This window comes from Anoplolepis gracilipes, chromosome 14 (genome assembly GCF_047496725.1).
Source record: "Anoplolepis gracilipes chromosome 14, ASM4749672v1, whole genome shotgun sequence".
Taxonomy (NCBI): Eukaryota; Metazoa; Arthropoda; class Insecta; order Hymenoptera; family Formicidae; genus Anoplolepis; species Anoplolepis gracilipes.
In genome coordinates this window covers 9,090,312-9,115,980 of record NC_132983.1, presented here as the reverse complement: position 1 = coordinate 9,115,980, position 25,669 = coordinate 9,090,312, and the positions used below count along the sequence as shown (strand labels likewise).

Sequence of the window (25,669 nt, the reverse complement as noted above, 5' to 3'; positions counted from 1 at the left end):
CAAATATAATAAAAGTTTAATAAATAATTTACTAATAAATTGCTTTCCTTTCTTTTTTCTAATATTTAAATTACTTATTCTATACAGAATCATTGGATACCTTTTAATAGCAGGTTCTCCAGTCAATTAGAAAATGATTTTTTCCTAACAAAAGTAAAAATAATTTCTATGTTGTAAGCGATTAAAAAAAAAAAGCTTTTCATAAACTGTTATTAAATGTCATGAAGAGTTAATAAAATTCAATTAGTTTGAAATGTAATTTAATAGAATTTTAATTTGAAGCTTATATTATAGTTAAGAAAGAATAAGAATGCTGATCTTTTATTTTTTTCTAGTCAATAATAAAACACAATAAATGTTATTATGTAACAGTTATAAAAATATATAATAGAAATAAATATAAAAACTTATAAAAAAATGATAATCTCTTACTTATTTCTGTTAAGGAATAAAATCACTTCTAAATTGGTTGAGCAGTTTATTATTAAAAAGATACACATCCGATGATTTTGCAACATTCCTATAATGTTTATAATATATCCTTCTTAAATTGAATAGTATATTTTCTTAAATGCAATATAATTAATGCACATTCATAGTTGATGAAAAAAAAAACGTATAATTTTCATGAAATATATTTTATCTTAAATTTCTTATCTAAATTTTCTCTCTTATTATTGTTTCAAATATATCTGGAAAAAAATAATAATATTGATACATTAGAAAGATTTCCAAATTATTATAATTTCCATATCTATTGTTCATATTTTGTAAAAAAAAAAGACTAATAATATATATTAATATAGGTTAGTGCTAATTTTGAAATTATATATTTATGATAATTTTATAATATGTAACTGATTAAACTTATATAAAAACATCCTTAGACACATTTAACGCATTAAAGAGCCATTTTAATCAGATAATTAACTCATCGGAAATTAACTTATTTGAAATTATTGCTTACAACCAAATTTTTCCAATTATATATATATATATATATATATATATAATAATTCGTTGTTCTCTGAATTATAATATCTCATCTTTACATTTGTCGAACAAAATAAAAAAAAGATAATTTTATTATATATTAAGAATTAATACTGCAGATATTATTTGATAATTAAATAGCAGAAAATAGCGGAGAAAAAAGTCTCGGATCTCGGTTAATACATATTAGATTAATATCTTGCTTCGGTTATATCCCTCCTTCAGATCATCGTCCTATTTTACAGATTGTACGAGATAAAACTCGATCTATCAGGGTCAACGCTGATCTCAAATGAGGCTGTCGCGACCCTCGCGGTCCGACTTTGTGTAAATTTTATTGTTAAAGTCACAGCAAAGACCGATCTACAACGCGAAGCAAGAGAGTCAGAAACCAAAAGTCAAACGAGCAACATATTTTGTTGTCCGTTCAATGTATTACTAATTCGGTTGAGATATTTCCATGTTAGTTCTCTTTCGTATATTACCTTATAATATACAGTCAAGTAATATTCACAACACACAATCGTACGTATATATTATATATATCCGGATCTTACAATTAGATTATGATAGTGCGTATATGGATATAATAGAACTGTGAGAGCGAAAATTCACACGGATAAATGAGTGTGTCTTCAAAAAAACACACGGTTGGTGACAATCACGGCTTCTCTATTAAATGTAGTATGTAACCCGCGAACAGCTAAATTTCTTCAATCGCAAAAGGTAAGCGTATTTTCATTTACGCATCGTTGCCGATTGTTTCAAATCTTCCGCGAATGACAACTTATTTACGTCATATTCATAACAAGAGATATACAATGCTTCGTTAGTAGGTTATTAGCACAGTGATCGCTCCACAGACTGCACACAATATTATTTATAAAAATATATACGAAATATTTATATTATTTATTATTATTATTTTATTTATTTATTAATCCGTGCTTTTCGGCTTTGGATGACTTTCAGTTTTTACATTTGTTGAAATTGTGTCTATATTGTATCTATTTTGTATATATATTATGTGTGAGAATATAACAAATAGTATAAATTATAAATATACGAAATATTTATCAAAATATTTTATAAATATTTTTGTACTCTTAAACTGAATAACAGATTAAAGATTTATCATAAATATCCTAGCAAATATTTAAGAAATAATATTACTACAAATAATATTTATTTTTGTTACTTACTATGAATATTATACAAAATATTTTATCTAACATCTCTTTAATAATAATATATATGTCAAATACAATCAATATTTCTATATATATTTCAAAAAAATATATGGCAAAAATAATTATGAATATTTATATATATATAAGTAAATTAAAGATAATAAATAACTAACAGTTAAAAAGTTAAATATTAGTTAAACAATTAAAAAGTTAATAATTTTTAATCTAACTTAATTAATTTTAAACGTGTTAACTTTTAACTTAAACTATGTAGTTAATAACTTGAAATATAATTATTTTTAAATACATTAACGTTAACTTATTAATTTTTTATAGTCAAAATAATTTATTAATATAAAGTCATATGAAAATGATAGTCACAATGCGTAAAAAAATACAAGTTAATATTTCATTTTGGATGTATTGATTCACTATTAAATATAGAGAGTTTGGTAAATGTCTACTTTTGTACTTTTCAGTATATTTTTACTACCAAATGTAAACTAAAGAAATATAACATAACTAATTGTAAGATATATATATAACAAAAAGATGATATAAATATCCAAAATTATAACACTTCAAAATCGCATATCTCAAGAACGAAATCAAAGCTCCACAAAATCCAAACGGATTTTTTCAAGAATGTACGCGCTATATAAACATATGTAAAAATGAAAACATTCAACGGAGGTGTGTAAGCTAAAGTATTTATTAGAATTTTACACACATGCATAATTAACTTTCAACTTTAATAAATTAATTTTAATTTAATAAGTTATTAATTTTAATTTAATAAGTTATTAATTTTAATTTAATAAAGTTTAATTATAACCTAATTTTTAACTAACATAAACTGAATAAGTTAGTTTTTGTTTTAATTTTTCATGTAAATTTAGTTAATTTATGGGCTATTAACTTTGAACTTAATTTAAAAAAAAAATTAACTTACCAATCCTATAAACAATCGTGTGCTGTTTAAGATACGACTTTTTTCGAGAGAAATTGGTAATGTTTAATTGGACCAGCTTTTCTTAAATCTTAATAAAAATACATTCATTCGGTGTATTTTTGTATTAAAAAAAAGTTTTAAAAATTTCAAAATATTCTAAAAGGAATAATTATAAATGTTAAATATGACACTTTTAAAGGTTAGGAAATCTAACATATCAACCACGAATTACCATAGATATACATAGACCGAGTATGAATTATTTCTTTGGGCAAGGATAGAGACCCTCTAACATAGTATAACTAGTAGGGGCACTCCGAGCTTTTTCGGGATTTGCATCGATCCGTTCTGCGCATCCACCATGTTTTTGGGAGGAACCAATCAGACAATTATTGTATATGTGGTAGTGTGAAATCTGTGAGAGTGCATCACAAAGGTAACAATATTATATATTTGTGAATATAAAACTATAAATTATTTTTATTTCTTTTAGTTTTTACATAATTTTGTAACTTTTTCTTAATTTTTTAAAATTTATAAAATTTTTATACATTCCTTTCACGTCATAAATATAACGCAGATTCTTTGAACGATTGATACGCCACTGAATATTAGTCCAAAAACATGGAGAAATACCACGTGATCAAAGACAAAAAGATCAAAGTGCCGACAAAGAGTGCCCCTACTAGTTGTACTATGCCTCTAATAAGAGAAGCTCTGTAAAGTTAGCCGAACCACTTTGATTTTTTTATAATTAAAGTTAACTAATCGTTTGGTCATCGTTTGGTGATGATTGGTCATTCAATTAAAACGTTTGGTCATTTATCGTTTTTTTTAAATTAAATAATTAAAATTTCGAAGTAAAGTTAGCCGAACATTTTTATTTTTCGTCCAATTGAGTTAAACAAGAGCTTATTCGATGCAGAATCGTTAGATCATCACGAATAAATTCTTTACACCGTTTGGTGATCCATAGTTTATCCGAAAAATGAAAAAAATCATGTGCGTAAAATGATGTCGGGCAACATATAATGACATGGACGTGCGCTGCGGTCACACGCGCATGCGTTTTAGTAACTTACACAAAATTTTAAATAAATCCTTTTTAATTTTAATAAATCCTTTTTATGTTGCTATGCAAGTTGCAAACTCATGTGGAATTGTATAGGCATTGCAAAGTACATGCTTAGATAGGAGTGCATAGGAAGACGGAGCAAAGCCCCATCACCATAAAAAAATATAACAAAACTTGAGAGCGTAGAAACTATCAAGGCTAACAGTACTGTGTGGAAGTTTCAATGTAAAATCTTAATTCAATCTATGTCCGAACTCTTACACTACATTTATAATTTTTTATTCATAATCTTACAAAATAAATACTGAATGTATCGATGCACGATTCATTGAGCCATTTGCCTAGCAGCGCTTCAGTCAAATAGCATTTGCTTAGGAAAATAGCATTGAAACTTCCACACAGTACTGTCAGCCTTGGTAATTTCTACGTTCTCAAGTTTTGTTATATTTTTTTATGGGGACGGAGCGAAGCCCCATCCTCCTATGCACTCCCATCTAAGCATGTACTTTGCAATGCATATACAATTCCACATGGGTTTGCAACTTGCATAGCTACATTATTAAAAAGAATTTGTTTAAAATTAAAAAAGATTTATTTAAAATTTTGTATAAGTCACTAAAACGCATGCGCGCGTGACCGCAGCGCACGTCCATGTTATTATACGTCGCCCGTCGTCATTTTACCGCACATGATTTTTTTCATTTTTCGGATAAACTATGGACCATCAAACGTTGTAAAGAATTTATTCGTGATGACCTAACGATTCTGCATCGAATAAGCTCTTGTTTAACTCGATTGGATGAAAAATAAAAATATTCGGCTAACTTTGCTTCAAAATTTTAATTATTTAATTAAAAAAAAACGATAAATGATCAAACGTTTTAATTGAATAATCAATCATCACCAAACGATGACCAAACGATTAGTTAACTTTAATTATAAAAAAATCAAAGTGATTCGGCTAACTTTATGGAGCCGAATAGCATTGGTAGCGTAGAATTATGACGTCACACACCATCATTAATGACGTCACGATTGCGTTTGGTAGCACTACTACCTATCTCTGTGAACAATCGATAGTACTAAATTGCACGAATAGTGTCGCCCCGAACGTACCCTATGAGTATATAAGGAAGTTAGCGGTCTAGTTATATATAGAAGTCTGTGGTCAAATTCAGTTTTTTTTCATCAATTGCAGTACATACATACTTCATAGACTTCTATAGACAGAGCGTTAGGCCCTACTTAGGGCGAGAGGGGCTCTGATGCTGCGGGAATCTCTTCGCATCGGTGCCAACTTATTTCGTTAAGACTCGATAATGTTCGGTCAATATCTAACCTAACATATATGTTGTCTATGTGTTAAACATGGTGTTAAATAGTAGTGTGAAGAACATACTAACATCGAAGTTCAGAAAGAGATATAAAAATGAGTATTTGTGTTGTGTATAAATGTAAAAATCACAAACACAAAAATAAAAAAAATGTTGAACAAATAGAGATGGAACGTGTTCAAAAATATATTTTATTTTATTTACTCTTTTATAAAAATTAAGTGCTAATATATATTAGAATAATAATATATATAATATGTATATATATATATATATAGAATATTTTATAAAATATTTATTTAATAATAATATATACAGTAAAAAATATAAAAATATTTAAAATGTGATTGTATCAGTGGGTCTAAATTTTTTTCGTATTACAATTTTTTTACGTTATATTTTTCTTGATTAGAAAAACTATTTGATTTAAAAAAAAATTACAAAAAAGACTTTATAGTATTTATTATCATGTACAATATTTGAAATGACGCAAATAAAACATTTAATATATTAATTATAAATATTTTGATTAATAAAGTTAGGTTGAGAATCAGTAATTATATATGGAAAGCCGAACACATTCGATCGGTTACGAAAATGGCCGACCTGGCACCGATGCCCCCTTTACCGCGATTATCAGATGCCATTCGTAAAACGCTCTGTCTATAGAAGTCTATAACCAGAGAGAAACCTGAGAGCGGCCATGCCGGCAGTTTTCGTAAAACGCTTTCTACATGTTGTGCAGCAGCGCCATTGCATCCACTTTTAGGAATTGGAAACACTTAGCCACATCCACTTTTCGATACTGTCGGTAAAACTTCTCATTTGGTTTATGTCCTTGCTACATCCACTTTTCGACAATGATGGTAAACTTATCGTTTGGTTCAAGTCCGTGCTATATTTATAAATTAAAGATAAGAAATTTCATATATATGAATTAATTAATATATTTTATTAGTTATTGCGTAATTGTGTGCAATATTTTTATATACTACGAATAACATATTATATGTTATTATTGAAACATTTTTATGTAGCCATATAAGCAATCGCGCGATGAACATAATTGCTTGTATACATATTCGTGCATGTATAAATACACACACACACACACACACACGCACGCACGCACGCACGCACACACACACATATATATATATATATACATATACATATATGTACATAATTTTTTTAATTAGAGAAAAATAATTTTTTACTTATTTAAGTAAAAATTGTCCGAATTATATCGTGTTTGATGTCATAATTGTAAAACTCTCATTAATTATTCTCATTATATAAAAAAAATAAAATAAAAAATAAAAGTTTTAATTTTTACTTGACAAGCATTTTAATAGCTAAATATAGCTAAAAAGCATTAAAGCTAAAAGAAGGTCCCCAGTATCGTGAAAAGCGAGAGCGCGTCAAGAACGAGTAAATTTTGATTACATATTAATTAAAAATAATCCGATTTATGTCGTGTTTGGTTTTATTTTAATTGCAAAAATCTCACTAATTCATAATTATTTATAATTATTTTCAAACTAATGAAATGCGAAATAAAAGTTTCAATTTTTATTTTATAAGATGTTTATATTATAGATCAGATAAGATCTCCGCGAGACTTGTAAGTCGTCGAAAGCAAGAGAGAGAACGAGTAAGGAATAAGCGAGATGGTCAACATCAAAGGCAGTTCCGAAGTCTCGTTCGCGAGCTTTCCTTTATCTCCAGTCTTTCGTATCATATTTCATCTTTTCGCAGAATATAAAATTTTTTTATTTCGCATTTTATCGATTTGAAAATAATTTTAATGGATTAATGAGATTTTTACGATTAAAATGACACCAAACACGACATAAATCGGATTACTTTAAATTAATTAATAATCATAATTACGATTATCTTTCTAATTAAAAATAATGTGTGTGTGTGTGTGTGTGTGTGTGTGTGTGTGTGTTTTATACATGCACGAATATGTATACAAGCAATTATGTTCATCGCGCGATTGCTTATATGGCTACATAAAAATGTTTCAATAATAACATATAACATGTTATTCGTAGTATATAAAAATATTGCACGCAATTACGCAATAACTAATAAAATATATTAATTAATTCATATATATGAAATTTCTTATCTATAATTTATAGATATAGCACGGACTTGAACCAAACGATAAGTTTACCATTATTGTCGAAAAATGGATGTAGCAAGGACATAAACCAAATTAGAAGTCTTACCGACAGTATCGAAAAGTGGATGTGGCTAAGTGTTTCCAATTCCTAAAAGTGGATGCAATGGCGCTGCTGCACATGTAGAAAGCGTTTTACGAAAAACGCCGGCATGGTCGCTCTCAGGTTTCTCTCTGCTATGACATACTTTGTAAATCTAGTGACTTTAGACTCTGACAACAGACTCTGCATTCCAGTATTATTATAGTTCAGTGGTCGGTATGACAGATTTCCTAACCTTCAAAGACGTCATCTTTATAGCACTTAATTATTCTTTTTAGAGTATTCGAAATATATAATAGATAATTTTTATTTCTCAAATCTTTCTTTTATGCAAAAGCATCGAATGAATGTATTTTTGTCAAGAAGATTTAAGGTGAGTAGATCAAATTAAACATTTACCGAAAAATAAAAAATATATATAAATCATTTAATTTGATAATAAATTTTCAATCGCACGCAAACATATTATTGTATTTTTTTTTAAGAGATATTTAATTTTATTAAATAACATTTCAACAAATTATTATGTATATATCTTTTTTTCACACACATTACATTTTTTTTTAATATAATAATTTGATTGCGCACGCGTTATACTGTTTTATAATATTTATTGTACAATTTTTTTTCAGATTTTTTACATGGTAGAACAAATTTGGCAACGATTGTCCCTAGAAAATCTACCTCTGAATCCATTTCCGGAAACTTTAGTTTCCGATTATCTCGACCTCGCCATTTCTATGGATAATTCTGCGCCTCATCAAAAGCGTACAAATGCCAAGATGGAATCTTATCTTGGCACATGTTACAACCAAAATAATACCACCACAATGTGCGATGTGCCATTTCACACAACTTCAAGTAATTTAGTTTATTGTCAACCTGGAGCATTTACAGATGTAACGCACAGCGTTAAAGCTAATGTATGTGCGGCAGATACAATGCATGGAAATTATATTGATAAAGAAAGATATAAGATTATGAGGAAGTGGAAACGAATTGGAAAAAGTAAAGATTGTTACTTTTCTTTTTCAAATGTAAAATTTCCACATGGATCTACATATTACTGTTTATTAATTGTCTAAAGAACATAATTTCTTAAACATTTTTAGATAGATTGACTAGCAATATAGAAGATTCTTTTATCCTGAAACTTTTATCTTTTAATATTCTTGCGCAAAACTTATTAGAAGATCACTCCTATTTGTATCAGGACCATAACAAGAAAGCTTTGAGTTGGAAAATTCGAAAACCTCTGGTGATACAGGAGATACGTGAAGCAGATGCAAATGTACATACTTATTTTTCTGTATTTAGTTCTGTCTTGTAATGGAAATATAAATGTAAAAAAATATCTATGAAATATTCCAGGTAATATGCCTTCAGGAAATGCAGGAGGATCATCTATTAGATTTTGTAGCTCCATTCAAACAAATTGGTTATGAATATCTATATAAAAAAAGAACTAATGATAAAAGGGATGGTTTGCTCTTGCTATATCGCTCCAATCAGTTCGTTTTACTAGATTATGCGAAGGTGGAATTATATCAAGCCGGCGTCGAGCTTTTAAATAGAGACAATGTTGGAATAATTGCTAAATTGTCCCTTAGAGATAGCCCAGAAACACAAGTCGTGATTGCAACCACTCATTTGTTGTATAATCCGAGACGTAACGACGTACGATTAGCACAGACACAGCTTTTGTTAGCTGAAATAGAACGAATCGCATTTGTTGAAAACACAATGTAAGTGTGCACTTTAATGAAATATGTTCATTACGTGTTGTACCAAATGTTCCTCATATGTACATTTTATACTCTGCAGAACGGGCCCGAAATACTTACCGATCATACTGACGGGTGACTTCAATTTGGAACCGTTTACAGGCGTCTACAAGTTTTTAACGGAAGGTTCATTTGAGTATTATAACAAAGGACGAAACTTGGAGTCTTCTCAATATAATTCTTTATCCAACTGTTTGATACCATCACGATTATGCATTACTGATAATTGTCAACATTTTAACATCTTGACTCAAAGATTGCGAAGGGAAGGTACTGGTAAAATCATGGTATGTTCTTAATTGTATATGCAATATTAAAATTTTAACTTTTTTTACTAAATCAAAGGCTTATCTTAATATATTATAGTCGACATATATTCATTTCAATGAGTATTGCCAGTATCTATTATGCTAAAAGTTTTTTAACATTCAGCATAAATTATAAAATAATATTTTTAAATTATGATACTATAATGTGCTTGTAATTCTAAATTTTATGTATAGGTACTTTATTCTTTCTTCATTTTATTAGTTTTTCTATATGTCATAAGTATATATTACGAATTATCCTTTTAACTACTTATGTTTCTATTTAGTTGGAAAACAGCGAATTGCCTATTCAGAAACGAGACGGGAATATGACTACATCTTGTAATGTAAATGTGCTACAGCAAAACAGTGTCAATATTAATACTAGCTGTACGCAAATCATCGAGATTGTAAAGGGTTATTCCGTGAGATTTTCATCCGGCACTTTAACTCATCCCTTCAACATGCGTAGCGTTTATAGGCATACAAGCGGCCATGGTGAAAAGGAAGCGACAACACATCAGGATGATTGGATTACAGTCGACTATATATTTTACAGCAATATCCAACCTGTAGAGAAGTATGTCCTACCTACAGTAAGCCAATGCACTGCATTACCAAATATACCAAATTTCGTAGTAGGTAGTGATCATTTATGTATAGGTGCCACTTTTCAGTTACCAAAAAAGAAATCTGTGCTTTAAAGTACTTTTATATATATATATATATATATATATATATATATATATATATATATATATATATATATATATATATATATATATACAGGATGTCCGGTAATAATCGCCCAACCTTTCATGGACAGATAGAGCAAGTCAAACCGAATAGAAAAGTCCCTTACCATTTTGCGATCTTCATAATAATTACCGAGAAATTAATTAACAAAGATTGACAAATCCGCGCGAGTACAAATGCGCGGCGAGAAGGCCCATTCTACTGTTACGCGGTTACTAGGCGCGCTACTCATACACAGCCATTGCCAGTCGTAGACCGCTCCTGCTATCATTCAATGAGTGCCTAGTAACCGTGTAGCAGTAGGATGGGCCTTCTCGCCGCGCGCTTGTACTCGCCTGCATTTGTCAATCTTTGTTAATTAATTTCTCGATAATTATTACGAAAATTGCAAAATGGTAGAAAACTTTTCTATTCAGTTTGACCTGCTCTATCTGCCCATGAAAGGTTGGGCGATTATTACCGAACATCCTGTATATATATATATATATTTTTTTTATTCTAATACAAAATTAAATCTTTAAAAATATTATTTATGAGTATCAATAATTTACAAGAGTTATGTTGAAAAAAGGAGAGAAAGATAGCATACTTGAAAGATGAGAAATGTTAAATGCATTGTCAGTTTTCTAAAGCAAAAGTGCAAGATATATATTTTGATTTATGAAAAACAAATTTATGAAATTTATCTTAATGGACTTTCCATTTAACGATATAAGTTGACACAAGCATTATTTTTTTTCAACTAGTGACAACAAAGATAGAATAACACTTGTGTCGCTAAATGAAAAGCACTCAATATAGCCAGAATATGCTAACTCTGTATTTGAACGAAGACAGAAATTCAATGCTTAGAAATATTATTAGCATATTATCAGTCTCATAGTCTATTAACATCTTTATTACTAATGGCAGTTAAATGATTTATAGCTGACTGATTGTGACTTACGATTTGTTTACAAATCTAAAGAGAGAGATTTAGATATTGTAGATTAAATAGATGAGATGATTACTTATTAATTATAAAATATTTACAAGACACATTGAAGGAAACATTCGGACATAGACTTATTTTCTATGTAAATTCACTATGTGCAAGAAGATTAAAATCGGTGATTAGATAACTGTGATCTCTCTTTGTCAAACTAAACGAATCTCCATTTAATTTGCGGATAATCGTGCTTCATACTCGTAAATAATATAATTTTGAACAAATTATTGTACGCGACTTCTTTCCACTCTTCGCGTCGCATGATTCATTTTAACTGAGTATAGTTTACACAATGCTTTATGTATGCATGCCAGTTTGTTAAATAGTAAAAAAAGTATCAAGTAAATCATACTTTAGCATTTTTCTGACTACCAACCAAAGCTGCGTTCCATTAAACCATCACGACACTCACGAGTATTATGTCTGTCTTTGTTTACTTGTTTGGCCTAACCGAAAGTTAAATAAAGATAGACATAATACTCGTGAGTGTCGTGATTATTTAGTGAAACGCGGCCCAAGTAGTACTGAAAATTGTTCCAAAGGAGTTAACATACTCTGGATATAATATTTGCAAAAGTTATGGAAATATAACTTTATACTTAAATCTTTTTTTTTGTCCATGATTTAACCTTTAGTAATTATAAGTACGTCAAGTCTTTTAAAAAAATTTTTTTTAATAATTGGACAAGAATTTCCTGAGAACTAAATTTTGTCTTTAAAAGATTTATGAATATTATCAGAAATTTATTTTGTTTATTTCTATGCTAAAAAATATTGATTTGACATTATGATTTGTGCCAGGTGTATATCTAATATATATTACAAACTAAACTATTACTACGTATATAGAACTATGTCTGTGTGCGTACATGTATGCGTACGTACGTGCTCGCGCGCGTGTGATAGCAACTATTATATAAGAACTGTTAATATATATATAAAAAATAGGTGAAAGATAAAAGACAATTACAATATTCTACAAAACTTTATATAATAATAGAAAATGTTGTATAAAATACTGTACAAATTTTTTATACAATATAAAATAAATAGAAAATATTCTCTCTCAAATAAAATTTATATTAAAATTTATAATAGTATTTTCTCGTTTTATAAAAAGTACTAACTTTGCCGCTTTATATTGTCAAAAATTTTTGCTTCTTTTGTCTTAATTAATAAATCTTTATTAATCTTATCTTTATTTACACATTTATCCATTCCTCTATAAAATTTTAATAGAATTTATTTGGAAAGCACCTTTATGTAGATATCGTTCTTTATATGCAACTACACAGGTTTTGCCAACAAGATTATTTTCGGCGCGAATGGAACAGTTTGTATGACAAAACTTTGCAAATTCTTTGAATTTCACTTGCAACTCTGTGTCGCCCCCGTTAGGACCAATTAGAAATTCACATTTCAGCAGATTTATTTTTCCTTTTATACAACATTCCAAATATCTATAATCTGTCGTATATATTTTACCTATGTCTTGAATCTTAACATTTACACCTTTTCTCAAAATACCAGTCACAAATACATCATCTATCCAAAAGTATATATGGGAAGATTCAGCATAATTGATCAATTGATTTGCCACTTGTGAATTTGTAATGTACAGCCAACCAGAAACAAAATCAGGATAAATATTATCTGCATATTCCATTTTGCTTACATACCATTTATTGGCTGGCTCTCGAACAGGGACCAGATTTTTCATGATGTAACCAGCTAAGGAATCTTTCTCTATTATACCTGAACGTAACATTTTTAATATGCCATATATATTTACAACTATATCGTCGTCCATCTTCATAATGTATTTAACGTGTTTGCAGTTATTCATTGCCCACCGAAGACCCATCAGATGTTTGTAAGTTAAATTTCTATAAGTATCCAGGAAATCTCCCTGAAGTATGTCATTGAACCGTCGCGACTCATCCAATAATGCTCCCTGTGATACATGCGTTCTCTTCTCAGCATCATCATTTAATTTACCAAGTAAAAATACTCTTTCAATCCCTAAAGTTTGTAATTCCTGATCCATATATGCTCGTCGTAAAGCGCTTCTAGCTGAGGGATCACCCGCATAAGATGTGATAATCCATATCAAAAAAGTAGCATTGCATGATGATTCGATTAGAATTCTAATATCTCCTGATGATCTGTTGATCATCTCGTATGCCGTTTGAAAGTGTAAATTCGTTCTCGGAGTCTGTCGTAAATTTCTCTCCACGAATATGAAAAATAACAAGACACATCCTATACAACCAAACAACAATAAAAATCCGAACTTGGAAACCATGCTTGCCTGTCTTCGTATTTAGGATTGATGATTAATTAATGAAATAAAAATTGGAATAAAAAGTAATTGTAACTTCTTGCATTACATTGTTATTTCAGACATTGTTTCATCCAAATTATTATTTCTGAAAGCATAGTAATGACGATTGGGTCTTTTTTCATAATTGGATTGATATTAGAGTGACAGAATGCGTTTGTGGTTTGGATCTTTACACGAATGAATATGCAATAGATAGGTTTACATTTATGACGTAAACTTTACATCAATATAATAATTATGTATTCATTTTACGACTTACGACTTCGATTTATGAAATAATTAGGCAGATCTTCCTACTTTAAATTGACCTCGTAAGAAAGGACAGACAGTACAGTCGGACCTCTTATCCTACGATATTTTCGGTCCGGAATCTTCCTCTTAAACCTCTGATCCTACGACAAAAATTTGAGAGTGGGGGTATAATTCCCCTTTCGCGGTCGTAGCACCATAGACTTCTATAGACAGAGCGTTAGGCCCTACTTAGGGCGAGAGGGGCTCTGATGCTGCGAGAATCTCTTCGCATCGGTGCCAACTCGGTTTATTTCGTTAAGACTCGATAATGTTCGGTCAATATCTAACCTAACATATATGTTGTCTATGTGTTAAACATGGTGTTAAATAGTAGTGTGAAGAACATACTAACATCGAAGTTTAGAAAGAGATATAAAAATGAGTTTTTGTGTTGTGTATAAATGTAAAAATCATAAACACAAAAATAAAAAAAATGTTGAACAAATAGAGATGGAACGTGTTCAAACATATATTTTATTTTATTTACCCTTTTATAAAAATTAAGTGCTAATATATATTAGAATAATAATATATATAACATATGTATATATATATATATATATATATATATATATATATATATATATATATATATAGAATATTTTATAAAATATTTATTTAATAATAATATATACAGTAAAAAATATAAAAATATTTAAAATGTGATTGTATCAGTGGGTCTAAATTTTTTTCGTATTACAATTTTTTTACGTTATATTTTTCTCGATTAGAAAAACTATTTGATTTAAAAAAAAATTACAAAAAAGACTTTATAGTATTTATTATCATGTACAATATTTGAAATGACGCAAATAAAACATTTAATATATTAATTATAAATATTTTGATTAATAAAGTTAGATTGAGAATCAGTAATTATATATGGAAAGCCGAACACATCCGATCGGTTACGAAAATGGCCGACCTGGCACCGATGCCCCCTTTACCGCGATTATCAGATGCCCCTCGTAAAACGCTGTCTATAGAAGTCTATGCGTAGCACGAGTACATACAGTATTTTTTAATTTATATACATACAGTAAATTTTAAAAATTTAAAAATTTTTAAAAATCGGATCTACCCAAAATTTTTTCTTTTTATTTCTTTTTTTTTTCATAAACACATCGCAGCAACTGCAGCAGCTATACACCGTCTTCTAATTTCAGCTATCACCGCTACTGTATGTCTATATTTTACGTACTCGACGTAATGATTATATTCCAACTCCATTTTTGCAGTTATGTCAGCAATTGTCGCTTTTTAAACGCTGCTTTGCATTGTGATGAAATGGGGGTAAAATGCCAGCTTTTATTCGCTCCATGAAAAGGACAGAGGCGATAACAAACAGCTTTTTTCTTCATTTTAGTATATACAGGGTGATTCAAAACTACCTGATGTCCTTAAAATGACATGTTCTTGAGCGAATTCTAAGACGATTTTTATTTTTACAAAATTTTGTCTGAAGCTTAGTTTCTGAGTTACAATTGAAAATAGTTATTTACGAGCCGGATATAACGAGCATGCAGGGACGACGCAACACATCATGAGATGAATGGCTTCCCTGCAGTCATTAATATTGTATAGTATTGTATAGAATGCAATAATAATTCAATAAACTTCAAACAATATTGTATAATAATTATTATTAGATGATATTATTAACTGTCTAAAAGAGTCATTTGTTTCATGACGTGTTGCATCGTCCCTGCTTGTCCGTTGTACTCGGATCGTAAGGCTCCTGAGTAGTCACCGCGGCCATATTGAAATCGTGACGTCATAAGCGAGAAATGATACCCTAATTTATGTTGCGACTGACATGTAAATAAAAACATATTTCAACGAAATAATACTACCAATCTCTTCAGAACACTTGTAAAAATGGACGGCTGGTAATCCTTTCTCCTGACAATTGATAAATAACTGTAAATTGAGTCCGAAATGAACTCTTGAAATGCGGAAAAACACGCGATTTGACAGCTGTCGAAAGGAGGAAAATGTTACTTTACACAGTTTATTCCTTACACAGCTTGGCAGCCGTCCATTTTCACAAGTTTCATAAATACGTTGCACATCACAACACTACCAAAAAGCAAATAATTACGACGTAGGTTGCAACATAAATTGGGCTGTCATTTCTCGCTTCTGACATATTTCCCAAAAGAGAGAAAGAGACAAAACTATATGTCGCCACCGTCGACATCGAAGTTCCGCGGCGAGTACTCAGGAGCCGTAGTTAACTATTTTTAATTATAACTCAGACACTAAGCTTCAGACAAAATTTTGTAAAAGGAAAAAAATCGTCTCAGAATTTACTCAGGAATGTTATTTTAAGGACATTAGGTTGTTTTGAATCACCCTATATAATAGAGTAATATATGTGTACACACACAATTAAATGCATTTATTGAAATTATATTTTATATATACTTACATAAATTAAAAGGTTCCACTATAAATTATAACAATTACTATTATGATCTGCTATGACTCCTGTGCTCGATATCTAACTTCTTTCTTTTCCTCCTATTATTTCTTTCCTCCATAAACTATGTACATAGTAATAAAAAGGATGCAAATTGGGATTTATGAACTCGAGGAATTTTTTACTGGAAGCTGGTTTTATTATTATTAGCATATTTCAAATCAAGACAAGATAGTCGGATTTCTCTATTATATATGTATACATCACATACTTTTACAAGATTAAGATCTATAAATTTGTAAAGGCAATATTAATGCAGAATTATTGAAATAGATTAATCTAGAATTCTTTTTAGTGCAAATGTAAAAAGTTGTTGATATATTATGCAAAATGTAATGTAAAAAGAAAAGGGATAGTCGGTCATGGTAGAAAAACATTTATTGATGAAATATTATGATAAAATCTGACTACTATTGGATAGATAAAATTCATAACAGAACAATGTTTTCTTGGAGAGGTCTTAGGATGGTGGAGGGAGAAGATGATGGAGATACTTTTATTTTTATTTTCATATATATATACATATACATATATATATATATATATATATATATATATATATATATATATATATATATATAAGCGTATATATGTATATATATGTATATATAATACACACGCGCGCGTGCACACACACACACACGCACGCACGCACGCACGCACGCACGCACGCACGCACGCACGCACGCACGCACGCACGCACGCACGCACGCACGCACGCACGCACGCACGCACGCACGCACGCACGCACGCACGCACGCACGCACGCACGCACGCACGCACGCACGCACGCACGCACGCACGCACGCACGCACGCACGCACGCACGCACGCACGCACGCACACACACACACACACACACACACACACATATATATATATATATATATATATATATATATATATTGAATTTCTCTACCCAGCGAATAATGTGGCGCGTGACAAACAAATCAACTGATAAAGAATATGATCGGTATAAAGGTCTGGGAGCACCTTACGCTCGTCCCTATTATGAAAGATTTCGATGTTTCTTGAATATTTTCGGAAACACGTCGGCCCTGTTTTTCACCCCCAACCAAACGATTCGTCTGTCCCGGTCGGGGGGTCTGACGATCAACTCGACTGTCTTCGGACTTGCATTACTGAGCGCTTGAAGTTCTCTTCTAGGCTTGAGACTTCTCAGCCGGAAATGAATTGCAGATCATATTCTTTGTCACAAGCAACTGAGAAAACCTTCAGATTCTTGATAATGTGAGCAAGATAAACGTGTCTTCGGATATCTTGTCTTCAACTTTTCAAAACTCATTTTTTCAGAGTGAGAGAAACTTCAAACTTCCCTCTATCATCCAATACCTCTTGATTCAAAACCTTATAAACAAACAAACAGGTTAGAGAACTTATTTTTACTCGAGGTTTATTATTATTTCTTTTTTTTTTGTCTTTTTGTTTCGTTTTCTTGCTTTTTTTCTTTTTCAGAGAGAATATCTCTGTATTTTTATCAGATTCAGCCCAATGACTGGAGTACAACTGATACAACTATAAGCTAGCAATCGAGAAAACACCGAGCACTCAATTATTTTCCAACTTTCGTATTATAGCCATGTATTTTTACATAATTTAAACCTTATCTTCATAATATTAGTAGGAAGAAATATAAACTTATGAAAATAAGGTTTTATATCTATTCCAACCTTACTAGTTTCATGCAAACAATATGCTATATTTTGCATATATTATTGAAATATTAATCAATGTTATATAATATTGTAACTCAAATACTGTATATAATTAATTTGCATATGATGCAGAATTTTGGTAAGGTAAGAATAGTAATATTGTGACATATTTTTTTAAATATATTTTCTTTTTTGACCCGTTGTTAGAAGAGAGAAATATTTGGGTCAAAGTCAAGGGCTCTCCCAAAACACCTGGCCTCTCGCATCACACTCGTGTCACTTAATACCGACCTGAAATTCATTAAGGAACAAAAAAACCATGATGATTGTTACGCAAATTACGGATTGCTGCTTAATTGCTACCGATTTATCGAATGCATTTCTCTGACGCATCTGTCTGCCATTTCTCACTAACTTGCACTACTTACTTTGCAATCCAATTAATCTTTTTATCATTTCAATTGGAAATATATAAGCAGTCTGCAAAAATATGAATTTATAAATAAGAAATATCACAGCAGGACTATTTTTTATTCAATAATTCTTAATTTAAAACAAATATTAATGCAATATAGCAAAAACATTATTCATTGGTATCTTCTCTCTTAACATTCTTAATAAAAATATACACATTTGTTAGTATCAATAATTTCCTTTTTGCATCTTGTGTGAAAAATATTTAAGTTTACATGCAAATCAATCTTTTTTATATTTTATAAATTATTAACGAGTATATGTATGTATGATGCATAAAACTATCTGGCAATAACAAATCTGAATAAAGTTATATCTTCCTTTAGAAATACAAATATTATAAAATATTATAAAATATGATTATAAAAGTTTTTTTCCGTAAAATTTTGTCAAGCAAAAACCTATATAATAAAATAAAGTATAAAAAAGTTAACTAACAATAAATGTGCATCACATGATATATCATGTAAATAAATATCTAGTTTTTGATAAAAAAAGAAAAAGTTTTATATTTTAACAAAATAAAATATATAGTATATTTCAATAATGCAACATAAAATTCATAGGCGAATGCAGACTGCTTATATTACAAATAATACAAATTAAAATAGAAATTATACTTACGTGGTGAATAAGAACGTGATCTGGAACGATCATAGCGAGAACGTCGGCGGCTATAGTATGGGCTGGGTGAGCGACGATAACTTCCTCTATAGCTGATCCTAGTTTGCATCGCGAGCGGAGAAATAAAAAAAAAAAAAAAGAACATTATGTGTAACAACATGCAATCATCTTAAAAAAAAAAAAAAAAAAAAAAAAAAAAAAAAAAAAATCAGCTATATCAAAAATAAATAAATCTAATACATTTCGAGATTCATGAATTTGACATTGCACAAAGCATTTTTAGCCTTTTAAAATATTAAATTAATAATGAATTTGTGAGTTAAAATAAAGATTTGCTTTGTAGAATTAAAATTATTTTCATGAACTTTTTATATAAGTTACACTTACTCTCTACGTCTGGGTCCATCCCATCCTCTATCATGTAGATGCGTTGGTTTTCCCATGTATATTCCAGGAGTGGGTGTGTGAGCACGCTGTGTGATAGAGAAGTCTACCCTTATTCTTCTTCCATCAATATCCATGCCAGTACATTGTTCTTTAGCCACTTTGGCATCCTCCGATGATTCAAAATATACAAAGCAAAATCCTCGAGATCTTCCAGTCTATATAATAAAAATAATTTATATTATTGTAGTATATATACACATATTCAGGGTAAGGAAAAAGGATATAGAAACCCTGAAAAATCTTGAAAAATAGTTTTACAGAAAAATATTTCGGACAAAAATTGTATCGTTTCAAAAGGGACATGAGATGGTCATTGATTTGATCTTGAATAATAAAAGTGATGTGAAGATTATTTTCTTAAATGGAATACCTTATTTTTAATTGCATATTTTTGTAGATTATCTCGAGAGCTTTTCAAAACACTATAATAAAGTGTCTTTTGGTTAAGAATTTACTGAGATATTTTAACGTTTGTCATATTTTTTAATATAATAAAATATGAAATAAATGAATAGATCTTGCCTTAAATGGCCGGATCTTTCCTCGATCTTGTCTTGGGTTTTTTTTTTTATAAAACTTATATTTTTTGAAATTTTTCAGGATTTCCCTACTTTTTCTTCACCCTATATATACACACACACGTATGTACATAAATGGACAAATAAATGTACCTTTGCGTCAATAACGACTTGTACTCGTTCAACAGGACCATATTTCGAGAAAATGTGATGGATTTGTTGTTCCGTCGTAAAAATCGACAGTCCAAATACACCTAGACATCGGGAGGGACATGGATTGTCGCGATTGCCGACGTGTCGTCGTCTAGATGACATTGGACTGCGAGAGTGAGACCGGTATACATGACGATCGCGGGAGTATCGTGATCGTGAGTACGAGCGTGATCTACTGCGGGAGTAACGGTTGCTACGATATGGCGAGCGACTCCGACTACGGCTGCTACCGCGATGGCCAACACTTGTGTACTTGCTGCCACGATACGACGACTTCCGGCCACGCGACACGGAACGGCTTCGCGATCTGGAGTACTTGACCTCTCTGTGCGTTTCCTTCCGCTCGCGTGATTTACGCGATCTCGAATGTGACCGCGAATCCCTCAGACCACCATCCGCAGTTCGTGGTCTACGTGGACTCGCGCTGCGACTACCACTTCTCTGCAAAACACACAAACCATGTTATTAAAATAAAATAAAATAAGTAATATATAAATAATAAATAATAATAAGATTAAAGAAAATAATTATATTAATAAGATAATTAAGCTTAATAAATAAAACAATTAAGATTAATTTAGACAAGACTCTATATAAATTTAATAGTAAAGAGGGAAGGGTAATTAGAACCTGAACACAGTAAGTAATGCGTGATAAAATAGTTTATAAAAGTTTTTTGCGTAAGCTCAAAATAAACATAATTTGCCAAAGTTTCAAGTCCCTTCAAATTCTTCTCAATGGTAACAGATTAAAAACTATGTTATTGTTGTCCCTTTTATTATTGTTTTATTTTATTATGTAGAAATGTAAAAACTAAATTATTATTATATTTTTGCTATATGTGCAACCTTAAATATTGAATAATTACAGAAATTTAGCAAATCAAATTATTACTATATACTAATAAGAGACATTGTTATATAAAACTTATATTTTATATGCATTATACTGTAGGCACTGTAGTTTTTGTAAAATCCCTTCCAAAGCCAACAGGTAAGGAATAAATATCTACAATTAATAAACTAAATCTAATCTGTCATCAAATATTGAATGCATGGCAGTGAGCATAGTTTTTTTTCTCTATCAAAGAGACATAAAAAAATTTCATCATTATACATATTGCCAATGATAAAATTTTTCATTTTCACAGTAGGAAAAAAGTTACAAGATTCCTGCCCAAAACGTACATATATACAAATTTCAGAAATATATAAATTCTCAACATTTTTAACTCATTAATTAATGCCATTACTTGCAATTTTATTTTATTGTATGCACATTCAATAGGAACTTTCCAGCAAGACACAGTATAACACAGTGTTCACTAGTGTGAGCACATATTAATGTGTTTCAATACAATAATATTATTGTACTATTGTATGTGTACATTCATTTTACACATATTTTAATTATTAAGATATATGGCCGTATTACACCTTTAATACATAATGAAAAATACAAGATGTTCAATGTAAGAACAGAGTTAAATTTTTCAATAATATTTAATATTTTAAAATAAAAGATAACTTTTTAGACCAAATTGAATTTGAATAACAGAATTTAATATATAATAATACACAATAATATATATTCTTTTATATTGTAAAAAATAACATGATAACTTTATTACAAATTGATTTTTTTTTGTTTAAAACATGATATGTATACATACACATTTTTTATTTTTACTATAATAAATATATTTGTGTATATATTTTAATACAAATATATGTATTATACAAAGGAGGATTGGTAAAATGGACTGATTTTTGCCTAAAAACTATAACATAAGTTACATTTGTTTTATTACAATTTTTGAGCTGCTGAATATGAAAATACTCTTTTTATTGGTTTAAGCCTGTGGAAAAATAATCAAAATTCAAATGAAAGAATATTTGTGAACTTTTAAAAATGAGCTTAGAAGCCTAGGTAAAAAACATTTTGTAGAAAATGTTGTTGCATATTTTCTGCAATGAATGTTTTTTACCTAAGCTTCTAAACTCATTTTTAAAAGTTCACAAATATTCTTTCATGCAATCCTTAGAGTGGAAACTTATTTTATTTTATGTGTATAAATTGTAACTTTTATATTAAGCAAATATATTGTTATGTTAGGTTAGATTTTGGTCGATAATATAGAACAGCTTTTGGATCCTCTTAAATGTATCAAAATAAGTTACTATTAAAATCACTTTAGTAATTCAATTAGTATTAGTTTTGTTGCAATTATTTAATTATTTGTATTATAATTTAGTTTTATAACATTGTACTGAAAACTAAGAAAACACTTTAGAAATGCTAAATCTAATATAGTAAGATCAATATAAAAAAAAAAAAAAAAAAAAAAACAAAAAAAGATAGCCAATTTATTCAAAAAATCCCAAAATCTCATCAAATGTGCACCTGCATACATTGTACAATTAAATACGTTAAAATAGTGAGCTTTTTTCACATCATAGAGGTTCCATCTAGAGGCGCATTAGGTTTTTTAATAGTAGATATTTGCTTGTAGAGGCCTATACTTCTTTTCATATTATACTGTATAGTATTTTGTTTTATTCGTAATCAGAATCTGTAGACTTCGACATAAAATATATTCTTGTTTATAAAAAATATTATTTAAATCACCAGGTATAGGCATCAAATCCAAATATCGAGCATATGCAAAAAATCAGAGAATTGTTACATATGAGCAACAGCCAACTACACGAGTATCAATTCTACAATTTCATAATAAATAACTGCTATAACTGAAATATCAGAAGCATTTTTATAGTGGTGTAAAAAATCTACTATTTTAACATATTTAAAACTGTACAATGTATGAAGGTGTGTATTTCATGAGACTTAAAATTCTTTGATTAAATTGATACACATTTTTTTTAATTTTTATGTTATATTGATTTTGCTATGTTAGATTTTTGAAGGTATTTTATTTTAAAATGTATCCTTAGTTTCAGTAAAAAATTATAAAAACTAAACTATATAATACAAATAATTAAATAATTAGAACAAAATTGATATTAATCAAGTTATTATTAAAAATAACTTATTTGGACACATTTAAGGCAAATTTTGACCATTTTTTTATGGATTTAAATCAATAAAACAGATATTTTTATATTCAGTTGAAACCATAAGAAAACATATATAACTTACATTTTTTAGGCAAAAATCAGTAATTTTATCCATCCTTCTGCAGTTTAAACCTATTCAGAAATTGTCTGAAATGTTTTCTTTATACTGTATATTCTTAACAATAATAATTGCATATACATTGTATTATATATATATATATATATATATATATATATATATATATATATATAACTAGAATATATAATTTCAATATTTATAACCTTACAACATTTATATTAAAAGATGATACTATTATTATCACATGATGCTAGGAGAGAATTCAACGTATTAGTCATATTCATAATTTTCTGTTGAAATAAGTTCTAAAATTAATAGGCAAGATTAAAAATCGTATATCGAGTATTCGTATGAATATTGTGTTTGCATGGAATTGATAATGGCTATAAGACCGCGTTGGGATCGATATAATGGCTGCTCAAGGAGTCCGTATCATATTTATCATAATTCATACGATAAAAAGCTCGTTGTTGTACGAAGCTCGTTGTACTTACCTCGATGTCACTCATTATTAATCTTCTCTAAAGGCCTTGATCAAAGGAAGAAAGAATATGGGAAATTTACAGGCAGAAAATCTGTGTCATCAACTCACGACGATAATGGCGTACCTACTCTTTCGGCAGGAATACAGGAAACGCCGGGCCCAGATATACATATGTATACAAATGAATATACCAACATCCGGCAGCGTTGCTATGGATATGGAAATGGTGATTCAAGCTTTAGGCCAGATCTACAATAGGTATAGTAAGCCTTAAGCCTTAAGGAATTGACCAATCACATTTGATTATTCTTCTCACATACAACTGTGATTGGTGATCCTCTAAAGAGGGATTGGAATAACGGACGGGATCTGATAGCGCACGAGTGTTGCTAATTGGTCAGTTAGAACACTAGGACCTTCTGATTGGTAAACTGTGCTGGTTACCTTAAGCATCGGCCGATATGTGTGGTTGTGCGCTATCAGGCTCGTAGGCTAATGGGACCCTCCCGGAATAACCGCTTATGTTTTCTATTGCAGTTATTTGTGGTAAAACCATAGTATAACTAAAGTCCCTTACACAATGCCAGGCAACAAGAAATAGAAACAGGAAATAACGTAGAAAAGAAAGAGAGAGAAGATATTTCTCCACAGACTTCTATATAATACTAGACTGCTAACTCCCTAGATTTTGCTTATATAGTGTCCTCGAATTTTATGTACTAAGGACGCGTTCGGGGAGATACTATTAGCGCTAATAGTGTCGTTCTGTCTTTGTTACTCATTAAAAGTTGAACAAAGATAGAACGATACTGTTAGCGCTAATAGCGTCTCTTCGAACGCGCCCTAAGGTAACTCTTTCTACGCATGCGCTGACATGTGCCGATGCCATTATGATCAGTACATGACCTTTTAACCTGCTTTCGATCTCTAATTCTTATCAGAACACATGTCGTGTTAGTAAAAAAAGTAAGAAATATAAATATTAAATTATGGGATACAAATGTGCAGTTATTTTATATCTTTTATATAAGCTTGTCTATGGCCAGTATTCATAGTATAACCATAGACTCTATGAGTATAACTAGTAGAAGCACTCTTTGTCGGCACTTTGATCTTTTTGTCTTTGATCACGTGGTATTTTGCCATGTTTTTAGACTAATATTCAGTGGCGTATCAATCGTTCAAAGAATCTGCGTTACATTTATGCCGTGAAAGAAATGTATAAAAATTTTATAAATTTTAAAAAATTAAGAAAAAGTTACAAAATTATGTAAAAAATAAAAGAAATAAAAATAATTTATAGTTTTATATTCACAAATATATAATATTGTTACCTCTGTGATGCAC

The 25,669-nt window shown here is 29.7% G+C and overlaps 3 protein-coding genes across 7 annotated transcripts; 1 reads left to right on the top strand and 2 right to left on the bottom strand.

The window, feature by feature from the left end:
• Window positions 1-7,873: 7,873 nt before the first annotated feature.
• On the top strand, window positions 7,874-11,632 carry Angel (protein angel). 2 transcript variants are annotated; one of them, XM_072906620.1, is made up of 7 exons: window positions 7,874-7,990; window positions 8,057-8,151; window positions 8,411-8,786; window positions 8,891-9,069; window positions 9,150-9,523; window positions 9,603-9,849; window positions 10,158-11,632. In XM_072906620.1, the coding sequence occupies exons 2-7, from the start codon at window positions 8,107-8,109 to the stop codon at window positions 10,572-10,574; spliced, it is 1,638 nt and encodes a 545-aa protein (XP_072762721.1). In that variant the 5' UTR covers window positions 7,874-7,990; window positions 8,057-8,106; the 3' UTR covers window positions 10,575-11,632. The 2 variants fall into 2 exon arrangements, with proteins under 2 accessions (XP_072762721.1, XP_072762720.1); XM_072906619.1 differs by having other exon boundaries at window positions 7,886-8,151; window positions 10,158-10,602; window positions 10,657-11,632.
• Window positions 11,633-12,276: 644 nt separating this feature from the next.
• On the bottom strand, window positions 12,277-14,582 carry LOC140673583 (beta-1,3-galactosyltransferase 5). 3 transcript variants are annotated; one of them, XM_072906623.1, is made up of 2 exons: window positions 14,218-14,582; window positions 12,277-14,043 (listed from the first exon to the last, which is right to left on the bottom strand). In XM_072906623.1, exon 2 carries the CDS (start codon window positions 13,917-13,919, stop codon window positions 12,837-12,839), a length of 1,083 nt encoding a protein of 360 aa, XP_072762724.1. In that variant the 5' UTR covers window positions 13,920-14,043; window positions 14,218-14,582; the 3' UTR covers window positions 12,277-12,836. The 3 variants fall into 3 exon arrangements, with proteins under 3 accessions (XP_072762724.1, XP_072762726.1, XP_072762727.1); XM_072906625.1 differs by having other exon boundaries at window positions 12,277-13,876; window positions 14,218-14,580; XM_072906626.1 differs by having other exon boundaries at window positions 12,277-13,844; window positions 14,218-14,580.
• Window positions 14,583-17,557: 2,975 nt separating this feature from the next.
• On the bottom strand, window positions 17,558-24,486 carry LOC140673171 (transformer 2). 2 transcript variants are annotated; one of them, XM_072905885.1, is made up of 5 exons: window positions 24,333-24,486; window positions 20,623-21,123; window positions 19,892-20,106; window positions 19,505-19,602; window positions 17,558-18,697 (listed from the first exon to the last, which is right to left on the bottom strand). In XM_072905885.1, the coding sequence occupies exons 1-5, from the start codon at window positions 24,345-24,347 to the stop codon at window positions 18,687-18,689; spliced, it is 840 nt and encodes a 279-aa protein (XP_072761986.1). In that variant the 5' UTR covers window positions 24,348-24,486; the 3' UTR covers window positions 17,558-18,686. The 2 variants fall into 2 exon arrangements, with proteins under 2 accessions (XP_072761986.1, XP_072761985.1); XM_072905884.1 differs by having other exon boundaries at window positions 17,573-18,098.
• Window positions 24,487-25,669: the final 1,183 nt, after the last annotated feature.

Excerpts from the sequence above, each read along its gene's own strand:
- Angel (XM_072906620.1), top strand. The coding sequence starts at position 8,107 with ATGCAAAAGCATCGAATGAATGTATTTTTGTCAAGAAGATTTAAG. Across the intron at positions 9,524-9,602 it reads GCATTTGTTGAAAACACAAT|AACGGGCCCGAAATACTTAC; the intron begins GTAAGTGTGCAC and ends TATACTCTGCAG. Across the intron at positions 9,850-10,157 it reads AAGGTACTGGTAAAATCATG|TTGGAAAACAGCGAATTGCC; the intron begins GTATGTTCTTAA and ends GTTTCTATTTAG.
- LOC140673171 (XM_072905884.1), bottom strand. Across the intron at positions 20,107-20,622 it reads AAGTCGTTATTGACGCAAAG|ACTGGAAGATCTCGAGGATT; the intron begins GTACATTTATTT and ends TTTATTATATAG. Across the intron at positions 19,603-19,891 it reads GATGGACCCAGACGTAGAGA|GATCAGCTATAGAGGAAGTT; the intron begins GTAAGTGTAACT and ends GATGCAAACTAG.
- LOC140673583 (XM_072906623.1), bottom strand. The coding sequence starts at position 13,919 with ATGGTTTCCAAGTTCGGATTTTTATTGTTGTTTGGTTGTATAGGATGT.